This window comes from Centropristis striata, chromosome 8 (assembly GCF_030273125.1).
Source record: "Centropristis striata isolate RG_2023a ecotype Rhode Island chromosome 8, C.striata_1.0, whole genome shotgun sequence".
Classification (NCBI taxonomy): Eukaryota; Metazoa; Chordata; class Actinopteri; order Perciformes; family Serranidae; genus Centropristis; species Centropristis striata.
This window is the reverse complement of record NC_081524.1, coordinates 27383836-27405842: the sequence shown is the minus strand read 5'-3', so window position 1 is coordinate 27405842 and position 22007 is coordinate 27383836. Positions and strand designations below refer to the sequence as shown.

The window sequence follows — 22007 nt, the reverse complement described above, 5'->3', positions numbered from 1 at the left end:
TATATATAGATATATATATATATATAGATATATATATATATATATATATATATATATGAGATATGTTTCTAATGATATTTGTGTTTTCAGGTGATCACTGTGTTAATGAAGTCCACCCAAAGAGAACAGGCCCTGTGTCAGTCTGCCAGTGCACTGCTGGCTACTGTCTGTCTGTTTTGTGGAGATGAGGTCACCAGGCAGCAGTATAGGAGGTGAGGCCTTCCAGTGCTTAGTTTAGAGAATTTGCTTTTATGCTATTTAAATATTAAAGTTGTCATGTATGGGAATTAGGCCAGGTTGGATTTAATAATCGACTATCATTACTAAGGAAAAAATTCTAATACAGTTGCAAGAAAAACTGTGAACCCTTTAAAATGACCAGTTTTTTCCTTTTTTGCATTCATTTGTCATAAAATGTGATCTGATCTGCATCTAAGTCCCATGTATAGACCTACACAACGTGCTTAACCTAATACCACACAAACAATTATAATATTTCATGTTTTTATTGAATATATCGATGAAACATTCATAGTGCTGGTGGAAAAAGTAAGTGAACCTTTTGGCTAATGAGCTAATTGGAGTCAGGAATTAGAAAACTTGGAGTCCTAACAATGAAACAAGTTTGGAGTGAGGTGTCGAGCTACTTTGATCTATTAAAAACAATCACTTATTCACAAGAAGCCTCCGTTCATGTGAACCATGCATCGCAAAAAAAGACAACTCTCAAAAAGACCTGAGATCAAGAATTGCGATTTGCGTCAGACTGTAAGGGGTTACAAAGGCACAGCAAAGACTTCAAGTATTCACCAGTCCACAGTTAGACAAATTGTCCACAAATGGAGACGACTAAATACTGTGGCTACTTTCCCTAGAAGTGGGCGCCCAGCCAAGTTCACTCCAAAGGCCCAACGCAGAAAGCGCAGAAAGATTGAACAGGTGTTGTGTCCATGGCCCAACACCAAGGAGGAAGCCGCTGCTTTCCAAAAAAAAAACATCACTGCATGCCTGAAATTTGCCAAAAAAGCACATTGACACTCCACAACACTACTGGGAAAATGTTTTGTGGACTGATGAAACTATGGTGGAATTGTTCATGAAGAACACGCAGCACTACGAATGGTGTAAAAAGAGCCCTGCATTCCAATATGACATCATCAACAGTGAAGTATGATGGAGGGAGCATCATGACTTGGGGCAGCAGGACAATGACCTTTAATATTAAAGTGAATCTACTTCAGAATGACTTCAAAAAAGTAAATCTGCCTTTTGGAGTGGCCCAGTCGGAGCTCAGACCTCAATCCAGTAGAGATGCTGTGGAATGACCTCCAGAGAGCCGTTCACACCAGACATCGTATCCATATGTCTGAGCTGAAGCAGTTCTGAAAGCAAGAATGGTCCAAAATTACTCCTGAACGTTGCGCAGGCAACTGTACAAAGCACCAATGCTATGAAAGTTTATTTAAGTGTTTTTAAGTGTATCAATACGATGGATTAAAATAAAAACATACTACATAGTTCTGAATCTTTATAAGTGCTGAGTATCTAGAGATCCAGTTCTAGATGTTCCTGCTTTTGTGAGTGAGCTGATATGTTACCGCTAAGATGTGTTTGTCGTTTCAGATTGCTTCAGAGCAAACCAGAGGCTGTGCGCAAAGCTCTGTCTGAAAATAGTCTGCTGAAAAACATCAACTTCAATGAGACGTTCCTGGGAGAAGAAAATGTTACAGAGAGTAAGTTGTCCTTTATATCCATATTCTTTTCCATTAGCCGATATTGTTTTAATCATACCTCTTACTCTCTTTAATAGTGTATTTAGACCTAATACATCAACACATTTCCAATAGCCTCCAGAACAATTCTTAAAAACAATCGAATAATCGGATTAAAGATATAAATTGTTTATATTCTTGCTGTTACATGACAAGTGCGAAAATGACAAAAAAAGAACCATATTTCAGCAATAACTTTGATACAACAATCAATAATGGTAAATGGACTGCACTTTTATAGCGCTTTTATCCAAAGTGCGTTACACTACAGACTGCGCTCATTCACCCGTTCTCACACACATTCATACTTGTGGCCGAGGCTACCAGGGCACACTGGTGCCACCTGCCACCATCCGAAATTCGTTCATCGCAGCATCGGAAGCCATTTGGGGTTCAGTATCTTGCCCAAGGATACTTCGACATGTAGGTTGCCATGGTCAGGGATCTAACCACCGACCTTCTGATCAGTGGGCGACCACTCTGCCAACTGAGTCACAGCCGCCCACGACCGCCTATAATTAATTTGAAGTAAAAATTGCCTTAATATATGAAATTCAATGTGTCTAAAATATCAAATCACTGGATAAATGTTTTAATTAACTAATTAAATGTGACCTGTACAAGTGCCTTTTAAAGATTAGAGATTAAATTAGATAAGAATTTTATCATTAGACTTGTTTCAGACCTTAGGTTAGTATTCAATCACTTTTTATGTTTATCTCCAGCACATCAGAATGTATTGTACATAAATGGCAATATTATTGTATGATGGAGAACTGAGTCAGATTTCTATTTGGCCAATAATTGCCAGTAAATAAATGATGCAACACGATTAAAAAGGGAGGCTTCAAATAGACCCTGTGGCCCCAAAAATCCTAATGGGAGCACCCTCAATTTTCACATTTCAGTACTACTACTTACTACTTGTAACTAGTTTTGCCAATAGTAAATAGCAGAGGTGGGACCAAGTCATCGTTTTGCAAGTCACAATAAGTCTCAAGTTTTTGCCCTCAAGTCCCAAGAGGTTCTTGTAAGGTACAACGAAAATACTAGAAGCAACACATTCAGTTGATGGAATTCATGTCTAAAACTTTTGGCAGTGTCTAATCATTTACCTTTTCTTTTAGCATATGACCTGCCCCAACGGCCCAATGAAGCTCACATTTTCTATGGAAACATGAGTAAGGTAGTGGTGTTGTTGCTGGGAAGTACAAAGAGCACAGACTATGAGCAGAGTGACCACACTGAGCTGCTGCTACCCTCTGCCAGACAAAGTTCAGAGACAAACAGGTACTGTCAGACTTATTTCTAACACACTGTAATAAACGAATAGCATAGTAATAGTAATAGTATGTCCATTTGGAAAATGTGTGGGGAAAATGCATAGCTTGTGTACATGTTATACTTACTACGTTTACTGATGTGGTAAAAGTAATGTCAGATTATCGGTCTGTATATATATATATTTTTTATATATATATTTTGTGAATGTTGTGTTATTCCCAGTGGATTGGCAAATGGCAATGTGTCTCTGGATGTGCTGCCAGTGAAAGGTCCCCAAGGTCCAGCACTGAGTGTGGCAGAGCCTATCTTGAAGGTACCATACGCCCTCTTTATTGTACGGAAATGTTTTTTTTTTGTCTGTTGATTGTTTTTAGTGCTGTTGCTACCGGATAAGATGAAACATTATTTTCATTGCAAAGGTGCTATATAAATAAAGTTATTTTTATTATATGATTTTTAAAAATAGCGTTTTTATTTATTATTTTTCACCCTCAGGCTTCAGAGCCTTTTCACAGGCAGTCTGAGCCTTGGACCATCCATCCAGAACAACTTGTCCTTGCAGCTCCCACCATCAGTGAGTAAAATCTAGATTTCCAAAGCATATCATGTGACATTGATCACCTTGGCTTTGAATTCTACTTCAGTTTTTTGAGTATAGTTGGTGAAGCAATTCCCTCCAAACCATAGGTGAATGACTCTGCAATGGCATCTGATTGCTTTTGCTGTTGTTGCTGTTTTTAGATGGCTCAGCCACCACCAGTCAGGTTCAGATTCGGAACAATACATCCAGAGAGCTGAACTTTGATTTGTCCTGGCCAGCTCACTGCCTCACCATCACCCCTCAGCATGGAGTTATTGAGCCTCAGTAAGAATACACTTTGTTGACCAGTAAAATATATCGGCTGTGGTAAAGTAAAGGGTTTGGGGTTAGAATTGCATCTTGCATCATGTTTGCTGGATTTATTTATGTTTACTTTGTTTCATTTGCATTTACCACAGTGCATGTGGTCATTCCATAATCTTATTATTATATTATTATCTTATTATTTTAATGTTTTTTGGTACAGTGGCAGTGCTGCCCTTTCCAACTATTGTCATTATAACTTCACTAAATGAACAATAACTGGAAAAAGGTCTATTCCTATGTGACTGTGTGTAAATGATTTTAATGATTCCACTTGTGTCCTGTTTTTATTTTTTAACTTCTTTTTATATTATTGTTAAACAAGGTGCCACATCCAGATTTTGATCAGCCCTAACCCTTCGCTAGCAACTAAATCTGCCCTGTTGCCATGGAGTGGACAGATATATGTCCAGTGTGACAGCCAACAGAAGGTATGGAAAATTTAGGAAATACAACTTTCAAACCTTGAAACAAGTCGATCATGAATCTTGTCTTGGAGCTTAACGTGTACATTGTGGCTGCTGGTTCAGTTTATTAAGGTCCAGATTCGTGGGGACCTGGCCTTGGATGTGTCTGCGGCCCCAGCAGACACAACTCTGGCAGCCCTTCCTCCTCAGGCTGCCACCCCAGTGCTCCCTGTGACCAGGCTCCATGCCAAACCGTCCTTACCCCCACAGACCCCAGAGACACCTCAAGCACTGGTGGATATCGGCAACAAGACCATCATGTTCCCCACCACAACCTCAGGGGAAACATCAGGTAGGGAGGTGACCAGAGGACCTACACCTGGGCTGTGCAATACAGCAGCACATAATTGTCAAATCTGACCAGCATTAACACGATCATCTAGATCAGGGGTAGGTAACCTGAGGCTCCAGAGCTGCATGTGACTCCTCAGACCGGCTGCAGTGGCTCCATGTGGCTGTGACAAAATAATTATACAAGATGAATTACTGTTTTCTTTACATTTTTATTTGTATTCATCATTGGCGTCAGCCCATTGGAATTTGATTCAATTGTAAAAATGTGCAGCTAATATATGGCATTAAAATGTGCACCAGAGCTTTTGAAACTCATGAAAGTCTACAGCCCGGCGCCTTAACCTCTAAATTTTGTCAATTTCAAGTGTAGTTTTGAGTTTTTCTAGCTAGGCAAGCTTATGATTCCAAATCTCCTGAGATATTTCTTACAAAATCAAATTAATAAATGCTAATTATGGCCTATTAGTAATGTTGATAGGCTAATTTGGACTGAGTAGGTTGTTTTATCTTCATTGTGACGCTCATAATAAGGTTAGCGGCTCCATTCCGACATTTTTCTCTTTTTTTTTTTTTTTGGCCAACAATGGCTCTTTTGTTAGTAAATGTTGCCGACCCCTGATCTAGAAGCCTGATAAAGTGAAAAAACTTTTCCATCTTTTGAAGTCATACTTTCTAGGGAGCATACTGTGTGTATACCTGTAGGAGACTTAAACTCTCTGTTGCTCCTCTACTTCAGAGGCCCAGCTGGAGGTGCAGAATGGGGAAGTGGAAGTGAGGTGGTACCTCTCATCATTTGCTCCTCCATATGTCAAGGTGCTTTTTTCAATCATTTTATTACCTCTTCTGTTTTCTGTTTTTCTCCTTATTATCCACCAGAATCAAATTCTTTTATTTGTTATGTAGTTGAGTTCCTTTTTTAAATTTAGCTTGTTTAAATTATAGTTTGGTCTCATGACTCACTTTGGTAATAGGTTTATTAAGTAGGTTTAACATTCAGATGTTTTTGCTTTAATCTTGTTGTTTTGTGTTGCTGGTCATTGAGAAATATACTAAGATCAAGCTGTGGCGCCTTTTCTCTCCTCAGGGGGTTGACAACACTGGGGATGTTTACCGGGCCACTTACACTGCTTTCAGGTGCCCCAGGGTCTCAGGCACTCTGGGAGCTCATGAGAAAATGCAGGTACGTGATCACATCCAACTAGAATTGTCAGTTCTATTTTTGTTTTCCCAATAATTCTTGTCCCATCCCTTTTTAAAAGGGCTGGCTCAAGAGAGAGACTGCATATGACATAGGTTACTGGGAAAATTATCTTATGATACTGGCCTTTCTTAGTTGAAGGACCAACGATCATCCATGCTCCATTGATTATGTTAAAAGGATAGTTTGGATTGGAGGTTGTATGAGGTACTCATGAACAGTCAATGTATTGCCTACAGTAGATAACGTTCAGCCCCCCTTCACCAGTTTAGAGAAGGCGGGAGTACCAGCACAGAAGCAAAGCAATGTACTTTTGTGGATGGGGGGGCAGCAGCAAAATGTATTTTAGCCACCTAAAAAAAGACCCACCTACAAAAAATATCTCTATATATGTACACCATTTTATCCATTATACCATTTGCTTTATCTTGTGGTGGTTAGACCATAGACTGTATAAATACTGGACGTAGTGACTGTGATGTCAGGCATCGAGTTCAGCGTTACACTCGCTGCCATCTTGTGTTGCCATCTTGTTTTCGGAAACATATATGGACTGTGGAGGAGTGAGAGGGATCTGATCACTGACTACACGCCTCTCTACACTTCAACCTGACAGAGAGAAGCCGCTGCTAATTCATGTTAGCATTAACTGTAGCATTAACTGGGATGTTAGTTTTGGCTAGCAAAAAACAAAAACAAAATGTTCATTACTTACCTAAGAAAAGTTAACAGCGACTCTCCAACCAAACGCTGAACAAGACATTTTAATGAACAAAACGTTCAAATAAACTGTCATTAAGTGAAATGCTGTGTGAAAGGGTCAAAGTTATGAGACCAAACCAGTAAATGTCCTTAAAAAAATAAAATAAATAACTCGCCTTGTTAGTGACCTGTCAATCAAAAGTAGCCACGCCCCAAATCATATGATTGTTTATCTTCTATTTTCTTCTAAATGGGGCCATTATTCACACTTCATATTGTCTTGAAGAATATTTTTTTTTACAAGCGTTTGAGACCATAGTGTTATCCTAAAAACATTCTGATGGAATAAATCAAGTGGGAAGTTTCCTCATTTTGTATTGAAATGAATGGACCCAAATACTTCTGCAACCTTCGTCAGCACCCCTTGCTGGAACTTTTGGTAGGATGCAGCTGAAGGCACTTCCTGGTTTGCCTCACTGCTCAGGTTGCTGCCTGGGTTAGACAGCCTCTTTCTTGACCTCCAGTTTCCACAGAAGTTTGCTCTCTATCTGATTCAACTGTTCAGTCCCCCTCCCAGAAAATTAATATTCTGTATACTTTGGTTCTGTATACTTGGCTTACAGTAAACTGTTTTTAGTTGTTGCTGTCATAATCATACATTTTTAATTTAAACCAAAACACAACGTAACACAGCTACGGTAAAGTGGTGCTTAAGCATAGGAATACAGGGTCTGCGTGTATCTCTCAAAACGGAACAACTCAGTATAGCTTGCCACTTAACTATCTTATCTATATCATCCCACACAAACTACAGAATATGAGCTGTAATGTTAATGTACTGGCATGGCTGTGGAGTGACTGGGCAGTGCTACAGTTGACACTTCAAAGTACCAGAGATGGGATGATTTTGGGGACATCTAGAGATTTTTTGTGCACAAAATAGGCTATAAAGTCCTCATTAAGGTCGATAGCAAGTCTAATGGAGGGTAAGATGGATGGACTAACCTCAAAAGATTTACAACATTTGACTGGATTAGCCGTTCTCTTAGTGAAACAAGCAATACTTAATTACAATACTTCATTAATTAAAATACGGACTGAAACATTTCAATGTAGACAGCTGACTTCGATTTGGACTTGGTATATGTGGCCACACAGGCTCTTTGAGTTTAATTAGAAGGCTGATGTTTATAGCATCCTGAATAGACTTTGTGTTTCCATTCTACAAAATAATAATAACATATGACTATGAGTCACTCATCAGAATAGAGAAATCAACTCACTGCTTTGTAAACACTGATTTAAAAGTGAAGATGGGCACCAGCTACAATCCAAACCACATGGACAAGAAAAAACATCTCTGTATCAATCTCAGCTTGGAGAATGCAACAAGGCAAGCATGGAGAAATTAAACACTGGCTGTGATCCCAACCACATGGATCTTTTCTGCCAAGCCCTGTGCTAGCCAATAAATAGGTGTTGGATAATAAACTGGACGATCTCCATGCCTGCAGCAGTTCCCAATGGGATATTGGGAATTGTAATGTCCTTTGCTTCACAGAAACTTGGCTAAGTCCTGGAATCACAGACAGTGCCATTCAGCCAAGCGATTTTTTTTCTATTTACTGATCTGACAGAACAGAGGACTCTGGCAAGAAATTATGTGTATGCTTCATGATGAATGTAGAATTTGTGTGACAGTAGGACTATTAAAATGCTATGCTGTTCCTGCTCACCTGATAAAGAGACCACACTTTCTACCAAGGGAATTTACATTGGTTATTATAAAATCAGTCTACGTTCCACCACAAGCAATGACAGAGGCTGCCCCACTGGACCTCGGTAAATAATTGAACAGCTCACAGGCAGATAATCCTGATGGTTGCTCAAGACTTCAATCAGGCATAACTTTAAGAGGGTAATCCCATTGGACTACCATCAAGCTATTGACTGTGTCATAGGGGCAATATAAAATATGGATCACTGATATATGCCATTTGAAAATGGCTGCCTGTGTTCGCAAAGAGTGACCATGCAGCCATCTTGTTGAAATCAAAGTATGTAAACAAACTACGATGTCAGGAAATGGTCAAGCCAAATAGAACCCACCCTACAGTTTGCACGACAGGATGCAGTCTTGGGTAGGACACCACCATCGACATCAGTGAATGACATCAATGGATTCACTGCCTTGGATTTAATTCGTAAAACAACAGAAGCAACTTTAACCCAAACTACCATTAAATCATTTAACATCCTGGATTAACTGAACCATCTGGGATGCCATAAAATCATACACTGCAGCCTACAATTAAGGGTTGTTGTCTGGAAACATGGACAATTATAAAGCACCAGCCTTTATAAAGCACCAGCCTACCATGGAAGAAGAGCAGGGATGATGAAAACCTACAACTGGATTTTCTCGACTGCACCCGTGGATCGCGGGTCACAAGAAAGTCCTTCTTGCCGGGCTTCAACTAATCTATTTGTTTTCAAGCCAATGGTGGTTTAGACCAATCGGTGTCCTTCCTGTGAGGACCCACCATCTCCAACATCAGCTACCGGCTCAGCTGGTAGTATTTAAGTAATTTTGAAAGTGCCTGCCCTTTTTCAAACAATTTCCCATGATGGCCTCTCAGATGGTTTGGAGTAACAAACAAATGTTAGCCATTGGCAGTCAACAAGCAAAACAGCTGAAGCGAAGGTTAATGGATAGGTAGGTGCACTTTTCACAACCATCTCCCTTCTTGAGCATGATATCAGTGGGGCTTCTTAAGTATGTAAATACCAATAAAGCTGCTGGACCATACAGTAACAGTAGGAAGGTCCTTAAACTATGTTTTGACCAACTAGTGCCAGGGTTTACAATGATATTCAACCTGCTCCTGGTTCAGTTCGTCACACTCGTGTGCTTCAAGAAATCACCACCATTCCTGTGCCCAAGAAAACGAGACCAGCTTACCTAAATGGCTACGGCCCAGTGGAACTCACCTCCAGTAATAAAGTGCTTTGAAAAGGCTCGTCACGGATTATCTGCTCCTCATTACCCAGCGCACCGGACCCTCCTCAACACTGGAGCACCACAGGGCTTCTTTTTTAGTTCCCTTGAACTCCCTGTACACAACTGTGTAGCAATATCCGATTTCAACATTATTACCAAGTTTGTTGATGGCACAGCTGTAAAGGGCTTAATCACAGAAAACAATAAAAAGCTTAGCTGAGAGAAATAGACCTGGCCAGCTGATGTAAGGACAACAACCTACTCCTTAACGTTTTGGAGACTGAAAAGGTGATAATGGACTTTGAAAAGAAGCAGGGAAGGAACTATGCCCCTATTGATGGATCCTCGGTGGAGAGGGTGGACAGCTTCAACCACCTTAGTGTCCTTGGTGTTGGCTCTGCATACTAATTCAGGGATAAGAAAGAAAGTATTGACTGTTTCCCCTCAGGGAACATCACTGCCTGGTTTGTTCAACTAAACATACAATAGGTGTTGCTCTACATTGCTTTAGAATACACTGTATACACCAGGTACTAGAAGAATATGGCCGAATACCAAATACACCAGACCAGCACTAAGTGGCTCAGGAAGAACTTCTTCCCTCAAACAACTAGGATCTTAGTTAAGGGCACTGCCCAAGACCTCCATGACATGTACCCATTATTACACTCCTTTTTTTCCAAATTCAATAATCTAACAGGACTACATTTCACTGGAAATTTACCTTACACATTACAAATTGCTTATGAACATAAGAGAATAACAAGCAGTTATATTGATTCATGTGTTTTTCCTTATCTTTTTCTTGCTCTTGCAGGTGCCTATTACTTTTCTGCCCAGGGACAGAGGGGACTATGCCCAGTTCTGGGACTTGGAGTGCCACCCTGTGTCTGAACCCCAGCAGAAAACCAGAATCCGCTTCCAACTCTGTGGCACTGTAAGGAATCATTTATAGTTTATTGGGATTCAAACTCAATACTACATAGATCATATGTCCTTTTATAGTAAAGGAGTTAATGTTGTTTTTTTCTGTAGGTTTAATTTTGCTCAAAATACAGTAACTATCAAACAATTGTGGTTTCATCTTCTTTTTTCTTTTTTAATTCCTGCTGTATTTTGTTCACTAAAAGTCACTATAATTATATGAGTCACTATAGCTCCACTTTGGTGTCATACTACTACATACTTTTTTTTTCTTATTGCTCTCCTTAACCATTTAGTCATTTAGCAAAGGGAAGCAATTAAGGTATAGTGCAATAAGAGGCATTAGTGCAGCAATAAGTGCTAGTGATGAAGTAGAATTGTTGTGTAGTGCTAAGAGAGGATGTTCTCTCTGAAGAGCTGGGTCTTCAAGAGTTTTTTAAAGGTACAGAGGGACGCCCCTGCTCTACTAGGAACTGGTAGTGCGTTCCACCAACGGGGAACAACAAATGCAAAGAGTTTGGATTGCCTAGAACGAACGGATGGCAGAGCCAGGCGTCAATTCATTGGAAGAGCGCAACGGTCGTGAGGTAGCATATGCCTGTACCAAGGCGTTCAAGTAGGTAGGTGCAGTACCAGAGACAACTTTGTAGGCAAGCATTAGAGATTTGAATTTGATGCAGACTGCAACAGGTAGCCAGTGAAGCTCGATGAGCAGCGGTGTGACATGTAACCTTTTTGGCTGGTTATAGACCAGGCGTGCCGCCGCGTCTTGGATCATCTGAAGGGGTTTCACTGTGCAGGCTGGCAGGCCTGTCAGGAGGGCATTACAGTGGTCAAGTTTTGAAATGACGACAGCTTGTGTCAGGAGTTGAGTAGCATGTCGAGTAAGTTAAGGTCTGATTTTTCTGATGTAAAGTGCAAAGCAGCATGACTGGAAAAGGTTGGTTGGTCATCTATCAAAACCCCTAAGTTTCTCACTTAGGGGTTATGATTGAGACACAGGGAGTCAGTTTTGATGTTGATGTCATGGTGTATTGTAGGTTTAGCTGGGAGTACCAGCAGTTTAGTTTTTGAGATGTTCAGCTGGAGGTGATGTGCCTTCATCCATGTGGCTATGTCTGAGAGGCAATCAGAGACCCGCACATAGACTGAGGGGTCATCAGGAGGAAATGACAAATAGAGCTTACTTTCATCTGCATAGCAGTGATAGGAAAAGCCATGTGAGTGAATAACCTGACCCAGGGAGATGGTGTAGATAGAATAGTAGGGGCCCCAGCACTGAGCCCGGGTGCACCCCTGTAGTGAGGCAAAGCGAAGTGGACAACTGCCAAGCCAGGATACACTGAATGAGTGTCCTGTCTAAACACAACAATGCATCCCCCCTACTTTGCTTACTTTGTGTTTCATACTTATTTCCAAAGCAGAAAAATGTCCAAATCTACATTAGACAGATTGATCTACCCTCTTTATCAGACCTTGTGAACAAAAATCAATGATATTTATTAACTACTTGGTACACTCCCAAACCCACATCATTTGTACATGAAAATGCTCACTTAAAAGCATTAGATCCTTAAGTTTTGTTTGTGTGTATAAAGGGAATAAAGTCTGGACCAGTTGAAGGACCACAGGAAGGAGATTGCTCTCTGGTGAAGACAGAGGCCACAGTCAAGACTAGGAAGAGAGTTGATGCCTCAGCATGCAAAACCAGGTGAGACCTGCTTAGCTGAAACTAAACAAGCATATAACCCTCACCAGCGTAGTGCCCACACCAGGAAATAAAAAATACATCCGTATGACATTATAACATGAAAAATGAATCGTTATAACAATATGTCATCACGTGTTTAAAACAAAACGTTTCACATTATAGCAATTAACAAGTAATAAAGTGAAATGTTTCATGTCAAAATGTGAAAAGCTATTGTTCTAAACTTTTATTATTATGATGATAATAATGTGATAAAGTGTATTGTTTGCTTGTAAAACATTCCATGTCAACATGATTAACATGATAATAGAGTATATCATTATTCTTGCAGAGAAGGGATAAATGAAAGAATATGGCTCATTTGCTCTATTTAATTTAGTTTTACTTCATCCTTGTGTTGATGGGCTATATGATCCATTCTCCACAAGCATAATATACTTACGTTATAACGTTTAAAAAGTTTTAAGCTTCATAACAAATAAACCGTATATTGTTATAATAAGCTTGTATGTTGTTATAACTTGAAAATATCGTGTTATAACCTGAAAATGTTCATGTTAAAATGTTGAAACTTACTGTCGTAACAAACCTCATGTCATAATGTGATACCACTCTGCTTTATTGTCTCCTGGCGTGACAACACTACATTGCCATAGGATGTCAATGATATGACCCGTGAGCCAGTGTGAGAGAATAACAGTATTATAATTTAAATTTAAGCCACTGTAATTACTGATTTTAATGTACAGTAGGTTATGTTTTAGAGTAGGTGTGTCATCCCTTGGTGCTTGTTTTGCTGAGATGGTAATGCTTTCTATTTAATCACACAATTTCTAATTCTCAGTCAGGAGGAGGCTGTGCGGAGGGGTGTGTATTCTCCACAGGATCTCTACACCTTCCCAGCTACACGGGTGGGTGAATCCAGCACTCTGAAGGTCAACATCCGGAACAACTCGTCTGGCGCACATGAGGTGAGGCATGCCTTATTCTCATGAGGACATGAGAAGGAAAATTGCTTACGGTCTCACTTACTGCAGCAGAAACTGAATTACAGTATATAAATATGCAACACTATCTATTCTAGATAATGATGAGCTGTCAGAGTTAAAGCAAGTGTCTCTTTATAACATGGTTTAAGTCTTTCTTTAGCTTCAGTTGAAGAATACACCATGTCATCTTGGACATTGATATTTAGGGGTGACTTCAACTCAGCGATTTGCTTTCAATTTTAATGATGCTAATCAAAAGCAGGATCAGCGATAGCTGACATTTGACAATGTAAATGACGGCAAAAAACTTTAGCTACATTTTGCAACTTTATGGTGGTTTAAATACATTTATATTTGCCTACAGATTTAAGTAGTAATATTACTTTTTGCCTTTTTTTGTGTAGTTAAGTTCTGAAAGTACAAACAATTTTGGGACATAAAATATAAGACTGCTGTGCAGGCACTCCTAGGCAGGTGTCTGACCGATAGACATTGTATATAAAACCAAAGCTAACATTGTTTGCACTTTCCCATTTAAAAACTGGGTTATTTTGTTTATGTATCCCCTGTTAAAAAAGTGGGCACTTTTTTGCAATAAACTCAATAGAGCTTTGCTGTTCAACTTCTTCCAATTTGAAGTAATTGGTGGCATGAAAAGCGATGCTTTCAAAGTAGCTTTCCTATCACTGGTTGTCACAGCATAAAATCAATGATCTGTTGATCTTAACAAATCAAGACTTGATGGTCTAACAATGGCGAAGCTTTCAGTGCTGACAAAAAAAGTTAAAAAGAAAATGTAACCAAATCGTGACCTTAAAATCTAAAGTCTAATTGAATCACAAATTAGGGGAACCATGACACCACTACTGTTATTCCATATCATGCCTAATACAAATTGCATGACCGTCTCAATATTATTGCACTGAATGATAAATGTGACAACTCCTAACAATTGTTGTAGTGCTTTGCATGGATTTGATGTTTGATGTGTGGCTTCTCTAATTGACTTGCAGCTGACATTTGTAAACCCTGTGGAGCCCTTCCACATCAAGCATTCCAAATATTCCCTGAGGTGAGTCCTATGGTCATTATCACTGTCAGAAACTCTCCATTCTGCACATTAAATAGTAGCAATGTGACACATTGGAAATCAGGTTTATAATCCATCAATATGATAAGTGTCTACTTGTGTTTTTACTTGTTACTGTGCTTCATTTTAGTTTTTTTTTGTCTACTGTTAGAGCTGGTTCTAAATAGGTTTCTGTTGTGGAAATAAGTAGCTAGGTATCAATGCTAATTAATGAATAGTAAATATAGCTCAAGACACGCTCTGCGATCTAACTTAGACTCTGTGGTATTTATTTTCCCATTGCGACTGCTCACTGTGGGAGGTCCTGTGAGATGTTGGGACCTGGAGGATGATGGTACTATATTCAGCACTCACACAGAGTACTGATGTTTTGTCTAACTAAGGCCTTTGGGAGCAGTTGCCTTGCCAAAGGTACCAGCTGTGCTGTGTCCTGCTGATGTGGGACTGTGTTCAGAATGTGCACAACATGGTATTATTAAAATAGGAAAAACATTGTGAGGTGGTATGAAGAAAAAAAAACATATTGGACTTTATTTTCCTTCTAAAAAAATAAAGTAAAATAATCTTAGACATACCACTATATGTCGATCTTTTTGTATATCCAGTGGCATTTTTTGACACATCCTGAACCTGACCCAACTCAACAGTACATGTGGATCAACACTGCTTTGTGTGGATTCATGGTAAGCTTGAGATGACCCCAGCATGTTGTGACTTAGGCTTGGGCGGTATCTGTTTTTTCATACCATCAGTTTACTATTTTGACAGAAAGAGCATCGTCTGTATTTTTTAACTTTATTTAAAATCATACCTTTGAGATATCTAAACACCCTATTATACCATGAGCTTATTGTGATGTACTGTCATTTCCACCACATCTGAAACTGAACATAAAAAAACCCTGCTGCCCCATTTAATGTCTTGTTATTCCGTAAAATGTGTGCACTTTGGTTGGGCCAGTGTAAAAATCTAATTGAGTGTGCTTTTGGCAAACTGCTTTCAAATTATTCGGCAAACACAAGCAAAAATACCCCCCCAATGTTACCGTATGGAGAGGGTAGAGTGGAGAGGAAGAGAAATTTGGAAATTGCGCTCAAGGCCACAGATGCCACTCTACTGAAATAATTCATACAAAGAAACATAGAAAATTTCGTCTTCTCACTCACATTCGTCTGCTAAAGCTGTCAGAGTTAAAGTTTGGGCTTAAGACGTACAGATGTGCCACCAACATGCAACCACAGCCTCATAGATCAACATGTTAAAAAGCCGGAAAAATTTCTGGAGGAAAGCAGAGGTACCCGTTTCTTCTGATCGCTCTAAGAAAATATTTCATACTTTTTTTTCCACAAAACACATTTGTAGACGTTCAGGAAGAACTCCATCCATCCATCCATCCATTTTCTTCCGCTTATCCGGGGCCGGGTCGCGGGGGCAGCAGGCTAAGCAGGGCATTCTAGACGTCCCTCTCCCCAGCCACAACGTCCAGCTCTTCCTGGGGGACCCCGAGGCGTTCCCAGGCCAGGAGAGAGATATAATCCCTCCACCGTGTTCTGGGTCTTCCCCGGGGCCTCCTACCAGTTGGACGTGCCCGGAACACCTCTAACGGGAGGCGCCCGGGAGGCATCCTTACCAGATGCCCAAACCACCTCAACTGGCTCCTTTCGACGCGAAGGAGCAGCGACTCTACTTCGACCTCCCTCCGGATGTCTGAGCTCCTCACCCTATCTCTAAGGCTGAGCCCAGCCACCCTACGGAGGAAGCTCATTTCAGCCGCTTGTATCCGCGATCTTGCTCTTTCGGTCACTACCCAAAGTTCGTGACCATAGGTGAGGGTTGGAACGTAGATGGACCGGTAAATCGAGAGCTTTGCCTTCCGGCTCAGCTCCTTCTTCACCACGACGGTCCGGTACAACGCCCGCATCACTGCTGACGCTGCACCAAACCGCCTGTCCATCTCACGCTCCGTTCTACCCTCACTCGTGAACAAGACCCCGAGATACTTGAACTCCTTCGCTTGAGGCAGTACCTCTCTCCCCACCCAGAGGGGGCAGTCCACCGTTTTCCGGCAGAGAACCATGGCCTCAGACTTGGAGGTGCTAACTCTCATCCCAACCGCTTCGCACTCGGCTGCAAACCGCCCCAATGAGTGCTGGAGGTCCCGGCTTGATGAAGCCAAAAGAACCACATCATCTGCAAAAAGCAGAGATGCAATTCTTAGGTCACCAAACCGAATCCCTTCCTCCCCCCGGCTGCTCCTTGAGATCCTGTCCATGAAAACCACAAACAGAATCGGAGACAAGGGGCAACCCTGGCGGAGGCCAACACCCACTGGGAACGTGTTTGACGTTGTGCCGAGTATGCGGACACAGCTCTCACTTTGGTTATATAGGGACCGGATAGCTCGTAGCAACGAGCCCGGTGCCCCATATTCCCGCAGTACCCCCCACAAGACTCCCCGAGGGACACGGTCGTAGGCCTTCTCCAAGTCCACAAAACACATGTAGACTGGATGGGCAAACTCCCATGCCCCCTCCAGAAGTCTCAGGACTGACTTCAGGAAGAACTCAGGATGCTCAAAGTGAAGTTGGTTCAATGATAGTAACTTCAAGGGGCACTTCTAGCTATTTTTCTTTCTCTCTCAGTGTATGTCAAATGTAACGGGAGCAGCTGTGGTTGGTTGCTTTGCTCTGATTGGTGGCTGCCACCTGGCCCTGGTTGCTTGGCTACCAAAGCCCCCCCCTCTAGGCCAGTGTAAAAATCGAATTGTTTTATACTAAGCCACAATTTTAGTTCTGCAATGTCTCGTTTTCGTGCACAAAGAAACGCATGAAGTTTTTAGTAGTGAAAGACAGTCTCCATTGCCTTTGTGTTGCTGTAAACTGCTCACAGCCTGTCAGATACTAGTGGCTCTGTTAGTCTGTTTGTAAACAAACATAATATTATGTTAATCACATTGTCATATTGCATATTTCTCATGCAATACAAGTTTTATTTAGCGCTTTTGGCACAAGTTACACTTTTTAATTTGCCAGAACTGTCATAATTACAAAATGCAAATGCAATAACAAACTGGAAATCAACCCAAAGTGTGCACATGGATGTGGATAGAATATTTTCCTTTTTGATATTTTCCTTTTTTAAATGCATGAATATTTGTGCTGGTGCATGTGGTATGAAACACAACAGTACATTTAAGTATGTTTCGGAGCAATAATTTGCCCATTAAAGAGAAATGGGAAATGTATTAACATAATCTTAATGTATATATGATCAGCGCTGTTTTGTTTGATAGTTTGATCACTGCACTCAGTGATCCTATAAAACCCAGTGTAGAAGCCATTTAATCATGGTCTTGTTTAATGTGTAAACTCATAGAACTAGAAAGTATTTATTTTGTTGGATGCATCGATTCATTGTTTGTATATATTTAGCGAATATTTTGTCTATGGGTGGAGTTTTGTAATTATATAGGTCAGGATGCTCAGGTGGTGGGGAAGGGAATTTTCCTTTTGTCTGATGAAAGTGATAAGGAGCGTCACTGTAAATGTTTTTTGACCATGCTTTGAACCAGCCTTTTGGATACATTATAAGTTGACATGGATGTTGTGTATTCCTTTGATCTCCAAAATATATGTAGAGAAAATCAACAAATCCGTGAGTACAGCTGTGATTCATTTCACATTATTGAACAGTGGACACGCTTCAGAAATACCAGATTGGCTCTTAACACTTAAGTGACTTGAGTGAGTTTAAAACCTTCTAAGAAATTGCCACTACGCCCAGTGACCTGCCCGTCCCGGCCAGCCTGTCTGGAAGTCAGTCTGAATGTGAGAGTGACCAGGCTCATCTGACAGAGCAAATACAGATGAGCTCTGCGGATTTGTCTGGTTTTCAGGCTACATGATATGTATCCATGCTCAGCATTTCAAATAGAAATAATTGCCTTTATCTATTTATCTCTTGATTTTCTTTTAACTGTCATTCTTTTTTTCCCCCACCCATTAGATCACAGCACTATCTGAAGCTGCCCGTCCAGTTCAAGCCCAATTCTCTAGGCAGACACGCTGGCTTGCTGCTCATCCAGTCAGAAACAAGTGGAAGTCTTGCTATTCAGCTGACCGGTGAGGCATTGCCCTGAATCTACCATCCTACACCACCTCCTCATGCTAGCTGGCTGGCTGGCTTCGGGGGGAATGCTCTTCCTTGTACTATTCATCATGACGAGAGTAAAGGAGAGTAAAAAGGCCAAACTTCTATGGATCAAATGAAGGCAACTGTGGTCATTGTATTTAGAGTTATAGCTCTATATATTTCTAGATATTTAGATATCTTTAGAGATATGAAGCTGATTAACTGGAGGTGAGTGAGACTTTACTGCCAGCACAGCCCCGTCTGCCTCTGCATGTGGCACAAGAGTCCTTAGCTGGCCCAGGGACACTTATTGTGCCTGTTTGTGCCTGAAGCTAAGTGATTTTGTCTGACTGGCTCACAATTAGTCTGTACTACTCTGACATTTCACAGAGCTAATCATTTTTGTCACTTCAGTCTGGATCTGGTATTTGCTTTATCCTCAAGTCATGTAACAAGGCAGCTTTTTTGTTGCCATTGCCCCAGTCAGACAGTACCAGTAAGGATATGTTATGGATTACTATAAAATGGCCATGCAGGAATGCAGTGGGACAAAGTCAAAATTCAGAAATGGAAAATATAATTAGACCACCCTTGTTTTCTTCAATTTATTGTTCATTTGAATGCCTGGGACAAGTACAGGTACATTTGTTTTGATAAATATAATGATAAGAAAGGATCAAAAATAGGTTATAATAGTTTAATTAAAGAGCTGATATCTACCCATGGTTTTCCAGATAATGATTTTGGTTATCATCAAGAAAACCATGTCCACATTTCATAAAATGTTCTCCTGTACTGGTGTGGTTTCTCTGGAAATGTCTCCTCATCCTGCCGAGCCCACCTGCACAGTGGCCTTTGTCTGCACCATGTGTTGACTTCCCAGCAACCTCCAAGACTTGTTCCACACAGTCCAGATGTGCTTAATTTAGTCATGATCAGTGCAGCTCACAGCAACATTGGGATGGTTAATGATTGTTATTACATGCTAAAAGAGTTTCCCTCTGGTGGGGTATTGTTCTGCAGCTTGCCAGGCCTGCTTAGTACTGTTACCATGGCAAAACCGTGTTAATCACTGTTCCAGTCACAGAAAATTACCTCTCCATTTTCTCTTTTGGCTCTGGGGCAAATGGCCAAAATTGCTTGGGGTTAATTGAGACTCATTCATAATCAGTTTTGAAACTGGAACGGCATCGGAAACTGTACGTACATTTCATCAGTGATGTGTTAACCTGTTAGGTGCCACACACTGTAACAATGAACAACACTAGCGTTTTAAGGATTATTTTCTGCTAGTAGAGCAAGTTTTAATATGAAGGCAGTATATTGTCACAGGCTGCTGCCAACATGCCTTGACAGCTATCCTGACATTCTGATTTACACATTTGCACATGCTTTAAATAGTATATATTGTAATATATTTGATGTACACATTTTGAATAAAGTTTTGTGATAAATAACCTGGTTGTGTTTAATAATTCCAAAACAAATTGCTGTCAGGGGTGTAGTTATTAGGAAAAAATTCATTTATGAAAAAATGCGATTGACGGGTAGCTCTTTTGATTTCCTTGCAGAACTCTGACTGGGCTCTGGTGAGTTTGTTCTTTTGGCTTTATCGTGAGTGTCCTGTGTACGGACCAAAAATATTAAGTACAAAGATTAAACCAGAAATAAAAGATGAGCATATAAAAGTAATAAATAAAGTAAAGAGGTTTTCCCTCTTTACAGTGCAGAAAACTGTTTAATTAGTTTATATATATGTTTCTTCTTCTAAAAAAACAAACTTCAGATTTAGAAGTGTTAGATAATTTATCTTGTTTTAAGAGTTAATTTATTTTCTTAGAAAAAAACTCCAGCATGCAGAAGTTACAAGTTGCCTACAATAATGCAATGACAATTTTACTCAAGGTTCCCAGAGGAGGAAGTGCTAGTCAGATGTTTGTATCTGTAGGAGTTAGCACACTGAAAGCACTTTTAAGAAATTTGATGTATAAGTTTATGCAACGTCTGGATGAGTCCACCAACAGTATCATGGTGGTACTCTCAAATCCCAAGTGAGCTGCTCCAGGTACACATCGAGACTGAGTACAGTGGCTGAAATGTCTATGTATTTTAATTCTTGTCTGGCAAATAAACTGAATTGAATTATTTTAAGCATTCAACATGCTTATTTCTAGATTTAGCAATCTTAATTTAGGAGATCTTGTCAAGTGAAATTATCTGCCTATGCAGCAAGATAATTTCCCTCAGATTTAGTGTTTTTATCTTGTTTTTAGACACCCCTTTTTGCAGTGTAAATATCATCTTTGCCGTTTTTAATGTGCCCCTCTGATTAAACACCTCTATTGAAATTGGTCTAGAACCGCCACTGAAGACATCTATCTGAATCGGGGCCATTCATTTCGTTTGACTGGTGTAGCTACACCATTGGTCTCAAACTCGCTGCCCACGGGCCAATTGCGGCCCTCGTGACGATATTTTGTGGCCCTCACCTTGATATGAAAGTTTAATGCGAGTTGTATATGAATGGCACTTTACCGTGTTGTGTGTGGAAGGTCCCTTTAATTACATTTTTGGTAATTTTGTGTCTTTTAAAAAAATAATAATAATAATAATTCAGTGTCTTTTTTAATAATTTTGTCTTTTTAAAATAATTCTGTGTCTTTTTTTGGTCATTTTGTGTCTTTTTTAAAAATAATTTAGTATCCTTTTTTTTAGTAATTTTGTGTCTCATTTTGATACTGCCTCCAGCGGCCCCCAGGTAATTTGAGTTTGAGACCCCTGAGCTACACTGTGACCTGAGAGACGGTGTCAAACCTTTAGCCCAGCCGGCTGCTATATGGAGTGGGACATGCAGGTGTCGCCAAAGCTTCATCCTCACCTCGGCTGTCAGCAACATGTACTGTACAGCAGCAGGGCAGCTGAGCTTTATTTTGCTTCCCAGCCTGGAAACCACTGTAGTGCAGTTGGACTTGACGTCTAGCATCACAACATCACAGACTCAAAGCGAGCAGACACGGTGACTTAGCACGTCAGCGTCTGCATTTACAGGTAGGAAGCCTGCGACATTTCCTCACTTATTTCTGCATATTGATGTATTTTTTTGAATGCATAATGCTGTAGTCGTAGGCGGCTGGAGGAGGAATGTTCTGGTTATGCTGAAAGGTGTGGATGTCAGGCTGTCCGATGTGGGGTCTTTACGGTTAAAGTTGCTGTTCAGAGTTGCTTTCCAAGCTGCGCCAGACAGAAGAGCTAAGCTAGCACGGCTAAACTAGCAGCAGGCAGGCAAGCCTTGGCTCCCATCCACCGCCGGGGCCACAGCACCAGTCCGCTCTGTCTCAGTCCCACTGACCGTGCCCTCCGTGTTAACTCTCACATTCATTATCCTGAGGAGAGTTTTTTTTTTTTGCTCTGTCTGGTGTGTCGTCAGCTCTCTTGCAATGTTTGATGAACAAGCTAGCTGGGAGGTTAGACAAGAAATCTAGCTTAATACACTGAGCTGTCACTCATGTTTTAGGCCAGGGGCTACCCACTGTCGTTATG

General features: G+C 40.6%; 1 protein-coding gene and 1 long non-coding RNA gene across 2 annotated transcripts in view; both read left to right on the top strand.

Annotated features, from left to right (window-relative positions):
* The window catches only part of cep192 (centrosomal protein 192), a 50913-nt gene extending 30989 nt beyond the window's left edge, over positions 1 to 19924 (top strand). The window contains exons 38-52 of the mRNA XM_059339427.1: positions 91 to 212; positions 1624 to 1733; positions 2900 to 3062; positions 3279 to 3369; positions 3552 to 3630; positions 3798 to 3921; positions 4286 to 4391; positions 4491 to 4719; positions 5458 to 5534; positions 5806 to 5901; positions 10440 to 10559; positions 12145 to 12257; positions 13102 to 13228; positions 14260 to 14318; positions 18342 to 19924. Of these exons, the coding sequence (XP_059195410.1) occupies positions 91 to 212; positions 1624 to 1733; positions 2900 to 3062; positions 3279 to 3369; positions 3552 to 3630; positions 3798 to 3921; positions 4286 to 4391; positions 4491 to 4719; positions 5458 to 5534; positions 5806 to 5901; positions 10440 to 10559; positions 12145 to 12257; positions 13102 to 13228; positions 14260 to 14318; positions 18342 to 18474 (1749 nt within the window). The 3' untranslated portion in view covers positions 18475 to 19924. The remainder of the gene's footprint in view (positions 1 to 90; positions 213 to 1623; positions 1734 to 2899; positions 3063 to 3278; positions 3370 to 3551; positions 3631 to 3797; positions 3922 to 4285; positions 4392 to 4490; positions 4720 to 5457; positions 5535 to 5805; positions 5902 to 10439; positions 10560 to 12144; positions 12258 to 13101; positions 13229 to 14259; positions 14319 to 18341) is intronic.
* A 1325-nt stretch (positions 19925 to 21249) lies between these two features.
* The window catches only part of LOC131975857 (uncharacterized), a 74148-nt gene continuing 73390 nt past the window's right edge, over positions 21250 to 22007 (top strand). The window contains exon 1 of the long non-coding RNA XR_009394763.1: positions 21250 to 21515. This is a non-coding gene — a long non-coding RNA (uncharacterized LOC131975857). The remainder of the gene's footprint in view (positions 21516 to 22007) is intronic.